Here is a 10255-nt window from a genome sequence, read left to right as displayed (position 1 = left end):
ACTTCCCTGGTGGCGCGGTGGTTAAGAATCTGCCTGCCAATGCAGGGGACATGGGTTCGAGCCCTGTTCTAGGAGAATCCCACATGCTGCAGAGTAGCTGAGCCCGTGTGCCACAACTACTGAAGCCCGCGCGCCTAGAGCCCGTGCTCTGCAACAGGAGAAGCCACTGCAATGAGAAGCCCTCATACAGCAACGAAGACCCAATGCAGCCAAAAATAAATAAATTAGAAAACAAACAAACAAAAAAACCCCAGCAGATAATCAGTTTCATTTTCTTCTGGAGACATCCCTCCTGGAGCATCTATCTTTTGATTCCAGGCTGGGTTGCTTGCTTTCTTCACCTGGAAACATAGCTGATGTCCCAGGTCTTTCTCATCACCACTCTCCTGTGTTTAGCCTCACTTCTTTCTTAGTTTAGTTCCTTATATTTCTGAAGCACATGCTCCAGTAGCTTCCTAAGAAAGAGTGTATGCAAGGTCAAGTTTTTGAAACCTTGTTTGGCTTAAAATGTCTTTATTCTACCCTCATACTTGATAATCGTTTAGACAGATATGTTACTAGGTTGTAAATCATTTTCCCTCAGAATTTTGTGGGCATTGCTTTATTGCTCTGGGAAGACTCAGAAAAAGGCGATCAATGAATGGTTCCAAGGGCTGGGGGCATTGGCTCTATGACTGTTGAGCTCACCACCACCAAAGATGTCAAGGTCACCAGGCTTGAATCTTTGAACAGAATCCCCTGGAGGCAGATATGCAGCCGGACCCTTGCTCTGTCTCCTCCTCTCCTAGGGCCTGCATGGTCACTGTCCCCCTACCCCTACCTCCATCAGTTTTCCTTCGAAGTATGATATGTGAACAAGGATTAAGTTCTCTCAGTTATGACCCATTTCCACTCTTGCCTCTCAAGTCACTAAACTGAGCCTCTGTAACCATTTACAGATTATTAGTGGAGATAGGTTTCTTTTCCAGGTGACCAATCCCTTCATACATGCTCATTTTCCATAATTTCATTCTTGGAGGGTGACCGTAATCTCCAATTTTGGGGTTACTATGTTGTAGCCCTCTTGCAGTCATTCTCTGTGCCATTTCTGGAATGCCAGTATCCAGAACACCTCCCACAAACAACAATGCTTCAAACAGCTAAACAGCCCCTTCCTGCCCCACCCCCATTTAGTAGGTCATGTGGGAGCCCTGCCCCAGAAAGCCTCTGGTTGCTTCCTGGCAGAGTCTATCTCTGCATTCCAGGACTGCAGTTCTGAAAAATCCCCCACAGGGGATTCCCCCACAGGAGCCCACAGGCCTCACCCTACTTTCAGGGGAGAGAGCTGGGGACAGACAGATTGAGTGACTTGCCCCTGGACACCCAGCCCCGGGAACCAGGGAGACAAGCAGCCCTTCATCCTGTGGTAAGCTGCCCAGGTGGTGATGGGGTTATAATGCCTTCCTGGCAACTCAAATCCCCACCGGAGGGCCCTAGGGCGGAGAATTAGCAAAGACAAGAGGATTAGTCTTAGCTCTCAAAAGTCAGACCTCCCTTTGGCTAAACTCTGCCTAAGCTACCCGCTACTTATGAGGCCAGAACCAGCATTAGCCTGCTCCTTACCCCAGGTCCCCACCTGGCAGTAGGTCACAATGCTCCAGCCGCCCAACCCACCAGAATGGCTGACTGAAGTGGGAGGGGGTGAGGAGGGTTTGGTGGGTGGGTGCGTGGGGAGGGGGAGATTTCTAAGGAGCCCAGCTCCCCACTGCCTGAGCTCACCCTTGAGTGTCTGCCAGGGCCCCACCCCCTCCCATGGTCCTCCCCCCAATACTCCTTCCCAGCCCTAGTCCTTCGTGTAACCTCCACCTCCCTCCATGACCCGCCTCTGCTTACCCAGGTCCGAAGCCCTTGCTTATCCTGTCCCAGTCCCTTCCAGGGGCGTGGGTGTGGGGAGGGATCGGGTAGCCCAGTGGGTCCATGTGTGTCCCCCTGGGGCCCTAGCCAGGCCCAGGTCCTGGACAGTGTCCTAGGGCTGGGGGCACTGGGGCTGACAGTTCGGGCAGTCTTTTCCACAGCTGGCTCAGCCTCGCTGCTGCTGCTACTGGTCAGCTTACTGGCCTTCGACCTGCTCCACCGGTAAGTGGACAGCAGCCTGGCAGGTTGGGCAGGTGAGCAAGGGGTCAACCTCCCAAAGCCCAGCTGCCACCCTTTCTCTCCACAGGCCTGCAGGTCCCACCTGGCCACAGCACACACATCTCACAGGGGGCCAGAGTCAGGGGGCCGGCGAGGGTCCAGGGCAGCAGGAGGCTCCACTCCTGCCCACAGTGGCAGCCACAGGATGACTCAGCCTCCAGGAGGCTCTGCTGTTGCTGCTCCTGGGCCTGGGGCTACTTCTGGGAGCCCACGGCATGCCCTTGGCACTGCTTGCCCTGGCTTTCTGCCTCCATCCTTGGGCCTGAATGCCCTCCGGAAATACACTGACCGTGCTGTTTCCTCAGGCCTCCTTTCCTCCACCCTGGTCTGGGAAGGTGGGAGGATATTCCTTTATCCCCCAGCCTGCACCTACATTGGGGGACCTCTGAGGTCTCCCCACAATGTGGACAGTAGATACCTAGGTCTGAGTCCGAGGGCATCAGTAAAAAGTGAGATAAGGGACAGGGAGCCCAGTGCAGGGAATGGAGCCATCTCAGAACCTCTAGGTTAGGGATCACTATTCTGGCCTCCACTGTGGTTCTGGAGAATGAGGGTCCAGAGAGAAAGAACTGCAAGAGAGTGGAGTGGGACTGGATATCGGCCAGCAGGGAAAGGAGGATCCAGAGAGGTCTTTCCACAAGAAAACATGAGAAACTACATCTGTGGGCTCACCAGGCTCCCTGCCAGCCTGGAGGGTCCATGAAAGAGGCTCAGGTAAGCCTCACATCCTGCAGTGTTTCCTCTCTTGGCTGGACCCCACCCTAGTCCAGGTCACAATGGGGCTCCTTTGGGAAGGGTGGGGACAGTGAGAGTGGGGGCTCCACTCTGGCTGGGCGCTGCAGGAAGCAACATGACCTAGGTGGCTCTGCCCAGAGGTAAGACCCATGCCCCAGCTCAAAGCCCCACCACACCCATGCTGGTACCCTCCTGACCCCTGCACCCTCACCCACCCTAAGGTGCCAGGCATCTCCAGGGCTGCTCCTGCAGCTGGCGTGGCTCTCTCCCCAGGTGCACCAGAGGTGATGCAGCAGCCGCGAGCGGAGACGCATGCCATCGGGGCTGGTGAAGGGCCACAGCGTGCGGTGCCCTGGTCGGCCTGGGTCACGCGGGAGGGCTGGGTGCGCTGGTGCGTGTGCCATGTGCCCCCAAGCTGGACACAGTGGTGGACCACATCAGGCTGGCGGCAACCGCTGCAGCGTGTGCTGTGGGGTCTGGAGGGGATCCTCTACCTGCTGCTGGTGCTGATGCTGTGCCACGCGCTCTTCACCACCGGCTCCCACCTGCTGAGCTCCTTGTGGCCCGTGGCAGCTGCAGCGTGGCTCCATCTGCTGCCGGCTGTCCTGCTGCTGGTGCTCAGTGCCCTCCCCGCCCTGCTTTTCACCGCCTCCTTCCTGCTGCTTTTCTCCACACTGCTGAGCCTCATGGGCCTCCTCACCTCCATGTCTCACCCAAGCCATGCTCAGGACTTGGACCAATAGAAGGGCAACCGCATCCTGCTGCTTGTGTCTGTTGAGCCCTGGCCTAGGGCCTGAAGCCCAGGGGAGAGGGAGGGCAGTTGGGACCAGGGCCTTCCTGCCTCAGCAGGCCCCAGACCTTCAGGCCTTAGTTGGGACTGGTCAGGGCATGCATGATGTTGCTGGAACTGGCAGGGTAGACTGTCCTGACCTCTGGGCACCTCCCTCAAGCTGACGCTGCAGGTACTTGGGGTGCGGGGGCAGGGACTTTGAGAAGAGACATTAGGGCAGAAGGCTTAGCCAGGGGCAGAGCTTGACCAAGCCGTCAAGAGCTCCCACACGCATGTGGTGACACCACTGGGGCCCCCTTAGCAGCTGGCAGCATCTTTTTTTTGCAGCTGCTCAACTGTCTCAGCTTCAGACTTATAGAGAACTACTTGGGTACCTCTGTATTTGCCGTTCCCCCCACCAACCTCCTCTTTCCACTTCCCCAGGCTCTAGAAAGGGCCCACTGACAGAAACTTAGCTGGGAGAGGTCTAGCCAGAAGCCTCATGGGACCTCAGCCAACTCACCTTCCGGACCTTTCTGCCCAAGCATTCCCCACTCCCTAGACTTCTTACCTCCTGCCTCAGTCCACATCCCCACCTCTGGGAAATGGGCCAACCAGTGTAGTGAGGTTCCCAGAGAGCACCTACTCTTTAAGACTCCTGAGGTTTGCTATGGAAAAACAAACAAGAAGTCCCATTTCACCCACCTATGCAACGTGTGGCCTTGGCCAATTAGTTTCTTTGAGCTTTGGTATTAAGTGGGTCCTGTCATGGAGCTGTTGTGAGTCAAAGGCAATAATACCTATGTGTGAAGTACTTTGAAAAGACCAGAAAACTGCACGATATTGTATTGAACTCTAAAGAGCAGATAGCTTCTCCAGGCCTTCAGAGAAATGTTCTGTCATGGATACAACTGGGGCCCTACCATGGTAAACAGCGGATGGACGAATGTGAACAAAATGTAAAAGGTTGTATGCCATGAAATCTCAAAATATGCAGGTGTTGAACTCTTCTGATTGTGAAATGCTTGGGGCTGGGGCTTGGTGCCAGGAAAAGTCTTGCACAGCTATGTGAGTGGGGAAAGCACAGCCCACGGGTTTCTAAAACCAACCCAACAAGCTGCTTACAGCACCAGGAGGGCCTTGGAAGGTGGCATCCCTTGATGCCCAGGATGCTGGCTGTTCACACATCAGCTAACCCTCCAAATAAAACAGTGAGTGATCAGTTACTACAGGTAAGACATTTGATAGATAAGACCCACCACCTGACCCCCACCTCACTCCAGACCTCCACCTAATCCCTGACCCTCCCCAATCTAGTCTTGACCCCACTATATACATAACCCTAAAATCCCTGTTCCTAAATCCCTCAACCAAAAGGCCCCTCTCCTGCCAGCTAAATACTCAAGCCCTGGTGACCAGCCCCTAGAACCCAGGTTCATTTTTGCTAAAACCCATTCGCTGCAGAGTTTCATAACTCTGGTCATCTGGCCACTAGTCATCAACAGCAACTCCTGAAACCCCAGACACAGTCCTCCTTTTTTCCTTTCAGTTCTCCCTGAAATATGACCTGGTAGCAAGGGCAAAGGGAGGACATGGAGGTGGAATAGGTTCATGGTTAGCACAGGCTCTGGTGTATTAGCTGAAGCTGGGTTTGAATCCCAGCATTGTCACTTTCTAGCTCCATGGCTTTGGTAAAAATTGCTAAGCCTTCTTGAACTTCATTTTCCTCTTGGTTAAAACAAAGGCAAGAACACCTGTCTTGGGGCCCCTGTGGGGCACTTGGTATGTGAGGCAAAGTTTCTGGACTGACTCCTCACACCACAAACTGTAGCTATGCTGTTACCATCCCATTTTAGAGATGAGAAGTCAGGCACAGGATAGCTACTTGCCAATGGCAAGGCCAGGTTGTTTGAGTCCTAGTCCAGCCTAACAGGCTACTAAAGGGAAAGCAATGGAGGAGATATAACCTAACTGAAGACCTCAGGGCTTCTCAATGCCTGTTCTTTAAGCTTCTGTCAGAGATGAAGCCAGGATGCCAATCTTGGGCCCATCATTGACTTGGCCGTGCATTGCTAGCCAGGGACATCACTCCAGAGCCTTGGGGCCACTCTGATTGAGAGAGGAGGTTTCGGCCCAGACCAGACACGCTGGGGGGCAGGATTTTGGCAGGAGCAAGGAGAAGGCCTTCTTCCCTTCCCCACATAAATATATATCTTCTACCCTCCTGCGTTGCTGGTGTGGGGTAGGGTGGCACAGCCAGACTGGAGAGCAGATAGGCAATACTTATCAAATTAGATCAACACATACCCTGTGACCCAGCAACCCAAAATGAATTCTCACAGAGGCCCATAATGGCCTTGTTCCTCAAAGTGTGGTCCCAGGGCTAGCAGTATAGGCATCACCTGTAAACTGGCTACAAATGTAGAGTCTCAGGCCTCGCCCCAGGTGTGATGAATCAGAACCTGCATTTTAACAAGACTCCCAAGGGATAACTTTGCACACTGTGAGAAGCGCTGCAGGTGAGGGGATATGTTGAGGGGATACGTCTGAGAATGATGATTGCACTCACTGGTGGTGGCAGGAAATGGAAAATGTGAAACATGGTGGATGAGCACTGTGGAGAGGAGGCAGCAGTTAGAAAGGGTGGAAGCTATATGGATTGATCTTGAAATCCTAGCGTTGAGTGAAAAGAAGCTGAATGAAAAATAATGCAATTTTTTTCACACAAACTTAAAATGCATGCCAACAAAACCAGACACTTTCTTCTTCTTCTTCTTTTTTTTTTTTTCTTGATAAGAACAAAAAATAGAATGGAATGGCGAACTCTAGAGCCAGCCAAATGGGATGGATGGAGTACACAGATAAAAGGAAATAAAGTGAGGGACCTTGCAGAGAGGGAAGAAAAACATAACTCCTGAAATTACTTTAAATGTAGACAAAGTCATCCATTTAGACTTAAAACGCTTAATAATGCAAGTCTGGGGAGAATGAACATGCTAGAATGAAGTTCTAAGCCCTTCCGTTTGGGCCAAGAAGGGAAAGCTGTCCCACTGGCCTCAGTGACCTGGGAGGTTGGGTGAGTTTTCTTTGCTGGCCCTACCCCATCCAACCCCGCAGCGGGCTCAGATGGGGTGGGGTTCCAGTAACGCTTGTGGCCTGGCCAGAAAAATAATCAGATCAGGCGGAGCATAAAGAACCGGAGTGGAGGAGGTGTCAGCCGCGAGGGGCCTTGCATGTGAGAAAGCGGAGAGAGGATCCACAGCGGCATACACGCACCCTGGGGGAGCGCCTAGGAGCAGGAGCGCCCGGTAGGACTTTCCTCTGCCCCAAGGACCGGGGAGCAATGAGTAGGAGCGGCCAGGATGCGGGAGGGTCAGAGAGGGCGGTGTCAAGGGGGATCATAAGGCTGGGGGCTCCACTTGAGCTAGAGTTGTCAGTGGCCACCCTAGAGGGAAGAAGAGGGGTCTCTGGAAGCAGGCGGTGCGGTGCCCAGGGAACCGCTCAGGACCAGCTACGGGGAGCCTGGAGGGGGCGCTCTCACCCAGACGCTTCTGTGCCGGGGAAAGGGGGCGGCCCCGCCCCCGCTAGCGGGTGAGGGGAGCAGCACTGCTCGCCGAGAGTCCGTGGTCACAGAGAAGGAGGGGGCCGACTGGATCCTTGGGGGAGGAGGAGGAGGAGAAGACCTGCGCTGCGCGGGGACGTTGCCCCAGGAGCGACCTCTAGGCTCAGGTGCGCGGGAGAGGGGTCAGGGCGACGGCTGGAGAGCGCCGAGCTCGCGCGTTGACCGTGGAGGCACAGCTGGGTGGGCATGGGCCTTATGTTGGGAAGGAAATCCCTAGCCTTGCCAGGGATCAGAGGGCTGTGGGCACCCACATAGGGTAAGTGCTAGCCACCCCCGTAAATCAACACCTCCCCCCACCTCCACTCCACCCCCGGAATCGCAGCCCCTTGACTCGGTGCATGGCTTGCTCCCCTAGCGGAGACCTCCAGCTCTGGCTACGAAGAGTCGGGCTTGGCTGGGTGTGGGAAGGAAATGAGGAGGGGGAGAGGTATCTCCCGGGCCGGGCCGGCAGTGGCGGAGAGGGTAGATCTTGGGGCCAGGAAGGAGCATCTCCGGCCCACTGGCGGCTTCATTGACTCCTCAAAATCTCCTTAACCCAAAACTCTAGCCTGAGTTCCCCAGCCTGAAACCCAGAGGCATCGAGGGCAGAGCTCATGAGAATCCAGGAGAAGGAAGGGCCCAATCTAGCTGGCTTCACTGTCTCCGACTGCTGTCCCAACCCTAGTCTATTATTCCATCCTTCCGGGGGTAAAGACCTGTCTTTTGTAAGGTTCTGTCAGGATCTGGATGCAACCAACTTTGGACAAGTTATTTTCTGCTGAGCAAACATTTCTATTACCTTTCAAATATTTTCCATCTTCAAAATAAAAGAACTTAGGAGCTGTAGCTTTTATCATATTTTCTGGCCTGTGTCTTCAAATGTCTAAAACCAAAAAAGTTTTTAAAATTGATATGTGATACTGTATACTTGCAAAATATTTGTAACATATATGTAAGTTGTGAAGCCCTCTAAACCCAAGGATACCACATCCATCTAAAAGCCAGACGTTATGAGAATAGGTCCTCTTCCTTTGTGTTCATCTTCTGCCTATACAAGCTGGAATTCCCAGACAATGGTATATGGAATTGCTGTTCACAGGTAACTTTGACTTGATCCTGATTTTAAAAGAACCGCTTTTAAGTTTCCACCATTAAGAATTACTGTGGAGTTTTGATAGTTAACTTTTATCCAGTCAAGGAAATTCCTTTCTACTCCTAGTTTGCTAGTAGCAGTTTTGATCATGAGTAGATGTTGAATGTTAAAAAAAATTTTTTTTTCTTCATCTACTAAAAGGACTACTTATTCTGCTTTATGCTGTTTATATGGTGAATTAAATTTTTAGGTGTCTTTTTAATGTTAAACCACTCCTGGATATCCTGATTCTTTTTTTTTTTTTTTTGGCCAAACTGCACGACTTGTGGGATCTCAGCTCCTGACCAGGGATTGAACCAGGCCATGGCAGTGAATCCTAACCAGTAGGCCACCAGGGAACTCCACTGGTTCCCTTTTAATTGACATATAATACATACATTTTACATATGAATAAAATGCACAAATATCGAGGGTATGGCTCAATTAAAAAAATTTTTTTGCCCTCACTGCACGGCATGCAGGCTGACCTGGGATTGAACTCATACCCCTGCATTGGAAGGGCAGAGTCTTAATCACTGGACTGCCAGGGAGGTCTCTGGCTCAATAAACTTTAACATATTTGTGTGTCTTTGTGTGGCCATGTAACTACCAGCCAGATAGAACTTTTCCATCACCCCAGGTAGTTCCATCATGCCCTTTCCCAATCAATACTTCCCCCAAAAGGTAACCACAATTCTGATTTCTATCACCATAGATTAGCCTATTCTTGAAATCATGCAGAATAAAATCATATAAAATGTATTCTAGTTTCTGGCTTCTTTCAACATTATATCTGTGAGATTTATCCATGTCGTTGCATCTATCAGCATTTGTTTTCCTTTATTACTATCCCATTGTATGGGACGAATATCCACTCTCCTTTTTTTAAAAAAATTATTTGTTTTTGGCTGCATTGGGTCCTCGTTGCTGTGCGCGGGCTTTCTCTAGTCGCGGCGAGCAGGGGCTACTCTTCATTGCAGGCTTCTCATTGCGGTGGCTTCCCCCCGGCTGCGGAGCTCAGGCTCAAGGCACGTGGGCTTCACCAGCTGTGGCACACAGGCTCCGCAGTTGTGGCTCACAGGCTCCAGAGCGCAGGCTCAGCAGCTGTGGCACATGGGCCTAGTTGCTCCATGGCATGTGGGATCCTCCCAGACCAGGGCTCAAACCAGTGTCCCCTGCATTGGCAGGCAGATTCCTAACCACTACGCCACCAGGGACGCCCCCACTCTCCTGTTGATGGACATTTGGCTTGTTTCCAAGTTTTGGCTACTATGAAAAAAACTTCTATGAATATTCTTGCACAGGTCTTTTGGTAAATCTGTCTAGATGTACTCATTTCTCTTGAAGTGAAATTGCTGAATCACAGAGTACATAAATGTTCAACTTTAGTAAATGCTGCCCAAGAATTTCCAAACTGATTTGTACCAAGCAGTGGTTCCACTGCGTTTTTCAGCCTATCCACCTAATTCACTGTTTGGAGTTTCTGCTCCTTCCTGGTCATCAGATATGGTATTTACATTTGTTTCTCATTTTCACTTTCGCTTGGGTGATTTCTGAGAGGAGGAGGGTTCTAATCAGTCTCCCACATGGGCTCGGGAGCTTTTTGTTTAGTTCCAACCACTTAATGAGTGTCTACCATGTGCCAAGAAATTGTGCAAGGTATGTATCTTGTATCTCCAGGAGCAGATGAGTGTTGAACATACACATGAATGTGTGAGACTGGTATAGGTGAGATCTAGCCAGATTCCAAACTGCATATAAAATATTGACAATTTCAACTCAGCCCTTGATATTTCCCAATCCCAAAGAGCTGCTGACAACAAAGAACCCCTCCAGGGTCTTTGTT

General features: G+C 51.6%; 2 protein-coding genes across 2 annotated transcripts; both read left to right on the top strand.

Moving 5' to 3' along the window:
• Window positions 1-1853: 1853 nt before the first annotated feature.
• On the top strand, window positions 1854-2438 carry LOC309832672 (uncharacterized protein C20orf141; the record flags this gene model as incomplete). The annotated part of the gene is given in 4 exon segments (XM_082670642.1): window positions 1854-1923; window positions 1926-2115; window positions 2201-2318; window positions 2322-2438. Coding segments are annotated over 4 exon segments (495 nt in total).
• A 735-nt stretch (window positions 2439-3173) lies between these two features.
• TMEM239 (transmembrane protein 239) lies at window positions 3174-3650 on the top strand (the record flags this gene model as incomplete). Its single annotated transcript, XM_082670568.1, has 1 exon — window positions 3174-3650. Exon 1 carries the CDS (start codon window positions 3195-3197, stop codon window positions 3648-3650), a length of 456 nt encoding a protein of 151 aa, XP_082526694.1. The 5' UTR covers window positions 3174-3194.
• Between the last annotated feature and the right edge of the window lie 6605 nt (window positions 3651-10255).

This window comes from Grampus griseus (genome assembly GCF_964374135.1).
Source record: "Grampus griseus genome assembly, chromosome: 14".
Lineage (NCBI taxonomy): Eukaryota > Metazoa > Chordata > Mammalia > Artiodactyla > Delphinidae > Grampus > Grampus griseus.
This window is presented reverse-complemented; position numbering and strand designations above follow the sequence as displayed.